At 44.2% G+C, this 5751-nt stretch overlaps 1 protein-coding gene across 1 annotated transcript; it reads left to right on the top strand.

Moving 5' to 3' along the window:
- Positions 1-2447: 2447 nt before the first annotated feature.
- LOC131199389 (taste receptor type 2 member 40-like) lies at positions 2448-3326 on the top strand. The gene has a single exon (XM_058185128.1). It carries the CDS (start codon positions 2448-2450, stop codon positions 3324-3326), a length of 879 nt encoding a protein of 292 aa, XP_058041111.1.
- Positions 3327-5751: the final 2425 nt, after the last annotated feature.

Below are 5751 nucleotides of genomic sequence, written 5' to 3'. Positions count from 1 at the left end.
CAAGACTTGCTCATTCTGTTGCAGCTACTCTATGGTGGCTCACTATGAATTCAACTTGATGCCATTTGTCTAGCCCAGGGGTCTCCAATTGTGGCAACTTTGAGCCTGGCTGGGGAATTCTGGGAGTTGAAGTCCACAAGTCTTAAAGTTGCCACGGTTGGAGACCCCTGTTATGGGGTTTTCACTTGGAGGAAATATTAAGTCTGCCTGCGTCTTAATTTCAACATTGCTGTTTTTTGGTTTTACAATCTCTAGTGTTTTAAGTGTAATATTTATTTTTTTTAAAAAAAAAATGTAAGCCACCCAGAGCCTTAGATTGAGATGGACGGCTGTAGAAATTGGATAAACAAATAAATAAATTGCAATTGAAATGAAATTCCGAAGTCCCCGTCTATCCTGTTTCATCAGATTCCGCAAACACAGAAGACAAGCGCAACATGCTTTATGAGGGACGTAATCATACATGAGCATCAACAATGTGTCTTCTGCTGGGCCCACCACCCTTTCGTGGCTAAGATGGGACGAGAACTGTACCCTCCACTCTGCCACCGCCCTCCTCCCAGCTGTCCCAGGTCTTTTAAAAAATTTATGAATGACTTGGATGCCGAGATGGGAGGGACGGTTATCAAATCTTCAAATCTGATATCCAGAGCCTTGGAGGACAGAAATACAATTGAAAACGATGTTGATAGATTAGAGGACTAAAAGCAGCAGAATGAAATTTAACAGAGGGAAATGTAAAGCTATAAACGGAGGCTGTATAAATCAAACGCATAAATATAGGATGGGGAAACATTTGGCTTTTTAATAGCAGGTGTGAAAAATGCCCTGGTACTGTGGGCTGATCACGGATTGAATTTGAATCAGTGGAGGGATGTTGATTTGCAGAAAGAAAGAAGAAAGAAGAAAGGAAGAAAAGGAAAGGAAAGGAAAGGAAAGGAAGGAAGGGAGAGGAAGAAAAGGAAGAAAGGAAGGAAGGAGGAAAGAGGTAGGGGAATGGGAAGAAAGGAAGGAAAAGGAAGGAAGGGGAAGGGAGGGGAGGAAAAGGGGAAGGAAGGAAGGAAAAGGAAGGAAGGGGAAGGAAAGGAAGGGGAAGGAAAGGGAGGGGAGGGGAAGGAGAAGGAGAAGGAGAAGGAGAAGGGGAAGGAAGGAAGGAAAAGGAAGGAAGGGGAAGGAAAGGAAGGGGAAGGAAAGGGAGGGGAGGGGAAGGAGAAGGAGAAGGAGAAGGAGAAGGGGAAGGGGGAAGAGAGGGAAGAGAGGGAAGGAAGGAAGGAAGGTTTTATGATAGTTGCAGTGTCTTGGGATCCTGTGATCACTTTCTGCAACCTTCTGACAAGCAAAGTCACTGAGGATTCACTTAACAGTGTCACCTTGTAGGGGAGATGAGAGCATAACAAGCCAACCAACCAATCAATAAACCATGTTACTAACTTAACAACCGAAGTGATTGACTTAACAACCGCATCACAAAAGGTCGCAAAATGGGGAGGGCAAAACTCACTGAGCAACTGCTTAACGATGGAAATTTTGGGCTCCATTGTGGCCGTAAGTCGAGGACTACTTATAGTGGGTATCTCGTCGCCTCCCACCTTAGCTAAAATGCCCCGTTCCAAAGAGATTTTGGACAATTGCTTGTCTGAAATGGTATGGAGGATCTCCTGCTTGAGCAGGGGGCTGGACTAGAAGACCTCCAAGGTCCCTTCCCGCTCTGTTCTGATTCTAAATAAGAGAGAGCGACATGAAACAGGATGGAATCGAGCAGAGGCCTACATGCCCAGAAACCGTGGCTTAATCTGTCCTCCCCGCCTTTATCAAACCAATTACTGGCCTTCATACATCCCTAAACCAACAAAGCATGAACTGTCCATTGAACCAAACCAGAGAAAGCAATTTTATTCGGTGCCTGTTTGAAAGCATACAAGAAAGAAAGATGCTTGCCCTCTCCAAGGAGCTGAGAATCTGAAATCTGACACTCAGGAGGAAGAATGTAAAATAGGAAAGGCGAATGTGAGAAGGGCAGGTGTGTTCACCGGCATCAAAACCGCAACGAAATGATGTCCGGTATTTGCATTCTCTCTAAAGCAAAAACTGGAATAAAACACACACAGGGTATCAATTTCCACAAACTTTCTGGTTGAGAGGCAAGGCAAAGTCGGAGAACAAGGCCTATCATCCATGAAGAAGATCGTAAGAAGGAATATTTGTATCCGGTCAAATGGATGGGTTTTATTTATATATGTATACATAGGTATCCCATTTGCAAAACAGCCAGTATTCCATGCGATCTCTGAAGGAAGTCAACGGAAGAACGTTTGAGGATCCATCAAGAAGATCTGATCCCTGGAGGAGAGAGAGAGAGAGAGAGAGAGAGAGAGAGAGAGAGAGAGAGAGAGAGAGAAATGGTTCTTCAAACCATTTTCCAGGTTGCAATCACAGCCCACAGTTCCATGGGTATGGTTGCAAGTGGCTTTATTGTGGTTGCCGGCTACTCAACGTGGCTGAAAGGGCAAAAAATACCCACTTGTGAAGTCATCTTGATGTGCCTCAGTTTCTCTCGGATTCTCCTACAGGGAACCATCCTGCACTGCACATTTTCTTCCACGTTATACCTGTGGGATGTCCTCAGGATACAGTCCGTTCTCCTGGTGTTGACCAGCACAGCTTGTCTATGGTTCGCCGCCTGCCTCAGTGTCTTCTACTGTGCCAAAATTGCCACTTTCACTCACCGGTACTTTGTCCTGGTGAAGCTGAGAATCACAGGGATGGTTCCGATGTTTCTGGTGGGGTCGGCCGCCGTCTCTTTGATTTCGTGCCTCCCTTTCATCTGGATGGATGACAACATCCCACTCTGCAACTCCACCGGGAATCTTCTGAAGAACCTCACTGTGGAGAACCGCGTGGGAAGCATCTCCAACCTGAACGTCTTCTCCATATATCTGACTTGGGCCATCCTTCCACTTCTGCTTTTCGTGGCCTCGTCCACGTTGTTAATCACATCTCTGTGGAGACACACCAGGCAGATGAGGCAGAGCACCATGGGTTTGAAGGACCCGAGGACCGAGGCGCACGTCGCGGCCATAAAATCCCTAATCTCATTCCTAATACTCTACGTCTGCAGCTTTGTAGCTGATATACTGCTTGGGATTCCTTCCTGCGGAGCTAGACATGAATGGAAGAGAAACATCTGTTTGCTGGTGATTGCCATGTGCCCTTCTCTGCACTCCGTTCTGTTAATCTTCTTTAACTTCAGACTGAAGTTGGCGTTCAAAAACGTCCTGCTTTACCTAGCGTGCCGTCAGAAAAAAAAGACTACAGGTAGTTCTTGACTTACAAGCATCCATTGCTTGCAACGACGTCGAAAAAGGGGACTGTTTTTCACACTTTGGACCATTGCGGCAACCCCATGGTCGTGTGATATCAAAATCCGGATGCTTTGGCTTGGAAACCGTTTCTGGACTTTGTGCTTGAGATGGAGGGGGAAAAAAAGGAACTTCGATTTTGAGTTTTACCGATTAGATAGGTTTGTTGCGATAGAAATGATTAGTTTATACTATTAGGTAAAAGTAAAAAGTTGAGGCTTGATGTTATTATCGCTGGAAGAAGAGACTGGACTGCCATCTGTCAGAAAAGGTGTAGGGTCTGCTTGGGCGGGAAGGGGGTTGGACTAGATGACCTAAAAGGTCCCTTCCAACTCTGTTGGTCTGCATCTGTATCTATTATCTTAGTTTACTGCAACAAACAAAGAGATTTGGAAGTCAATGCCTTTTCTTTCTTTTTCCCTCTTTCCCTACACTTTCCTATTCCCTTCGTTATTTTCCAGCTATTTTCTTTCTTTCTTTTTTTTTTGTATTTTATATTACAAACTAATTTTAAAAATCCAGATGCTTGGCAGCTGGCTTGTATTGCAGTGTCCCAGGGTCATGTGATCCCCTTTTGCGGGTCATTGGGGGGGGGAGCCCGATTCGCTTAACAACCGTTGAAAGAAAAGTCATAAAATGGGGCAAAATTCACGTTACAACTGTCTTGCTTCTCTTGGACTCAGTTGTGGCCATAAGTTGTGGACTGTCTAATATTCCTAAAACATTTCTGAAAAAAGATTAAACAGAAGGGGTTGCTCTCACCTTGAATACTTACCATATTTTTCGGAGTATAAGATGCACGTTAGTTTTTGGGGAGGAAAATAAGAAAAAAGCTGATTGGCAGGTGGATCGGCCTCCCGCAATACCCCCAATCAGCTGTTCCCAGAGGTGAATTTTAGCAACAGGTTCTTTGGTTGTGAGCTCTGTGCCTCTCTCTCTCTTTTTTTTTTTTTGCTTTTTTTTCTGCCTCTGAAACTTCTGAAACTGTTTCAGAAAAACTTTTTTTTCTGCCTCCGAAAGCCTCCAAAACAGCTTCAGAAAAAAAGCCTCTGAAGCTCTGTTTGGGGGCTTTTTTTCTGAAGCTCTGTTTGGAGGCTTCTTTTCTGAAGCTCTGTTTGGGGGCTTCTTTTCTGAAGCTCTGTTTGGGGGCTTTTTTCTGAAGCTGTTTCTGAGGGGTTTTTTCTGAAGCTCTGTTTGGGGGCATCTTTTCTGAAGCTTTGTTTCTGATGCTTTTTGTAGCATCTGAATCCTCCGTTTGAGAAGCTGGGTGGGGCTACATTTCGAGTATAAGACACACCCAGATTTACGATATATATATATATATATATATATATATATATATATATATATATATATATATATATATATATATATATATATATATATATATATATATATATATATATATATATATATATATATATATATATATATATATATATTTGTTTTCTGAGGTTTTCACGGGTGTTTGTATATAGGTCTTTGGTTGTTCGGGTTTTCTCCGTGTAAAATTGGAAGTGTCTTGGCGACGTTTCGAAGTCTCATTCGTCATCTTCAGGCTTCAACCGTGCTTCTGGGAGCAATGTGTGATCGCAGCTGTTTCTTCCTTTTAACTGCTAGTGGGGTTTGAACTGATTGGGTGGGAGCTTGGCTGTGCTCTGATTGGATGGGGTTTTTCTGTGCTCTGATTGGCTGGGGTGTGTCCTGTGTTGGTGGGGGCTTGGTTGTGCTCAGTCTAATCTGTGCTGCAGGGGATTTGAGCTGGTGAGCTGCACTGCTGCTGTTTGGCTTCGTGTTCGTGGTCGTGCTACATCTTCGTAGTGGGTGTCAGTCTGCTGCATGTATGGATTGGAGGGTTTGAAGTGGCTAATGTTGCAGCTGCGGTCTGGCTTCTGGTCCTTGGTCGTGCTTCCTGATCAGTGTGGGTTTGGGTGTGCTTTCTGGGTGGATGTGTGGTGGTGACATCCTGTGTGGACCTCGTGAGTGTGGGTCTGGTGTCATTCCTCGTGTTAGGGACACGTTTGTCAATAAGGGCAGGTTTCCAAATGGCTGGTAGGCGGGAGGTATCATCTCGTTTGTTCATGCTGTGTGGGCGTTTTTCTATCTCGATGGCTTCTCTGATTATTCTGTTGTTAAAGTGTTCAGTTTTGGCGATAGTTCTGGTCTTTTTAAAGTCAATATCGTGTCCTGTGACTTTAAAGTGTTGGACCAGGGAAGAAGTTGGTTCCTCTTTTTTGAATGAGTTCTTGTGTTCTTCAATGCGTGCACTTATTCTTCTGTTGGTTTGTCCTCACACACCTCAATAGCCTACACCCCAAAATACAGTTCACCATGGAAACAGAAGTTAACAACCAACTTCCCTTCCTAGATGTCTTAGTCTACAAGAAACCCA

Source organism: Ahaetulla prasina, chromosome 5 (assembly GCF_028640845.1).
Source record: "Ahaetulla prasina isolate Xishuangbanna chromosome 5, ASM2864084v1, whole genome shotgun sequence".
In the NCBI taxonomy this organism is placed as follows: domain Eukaryota; kingdom Metazoa; phylum Chordata; class Lepidosauria; order Squamata; family Colubridae; genus Ahaetulla; species Ahaetulla prasina.
The sequence above is the reverse complement of the archived record's forward strand: the minus strand, read 5'-3'. Positions and strand labels throughout refer to the sequence as shown.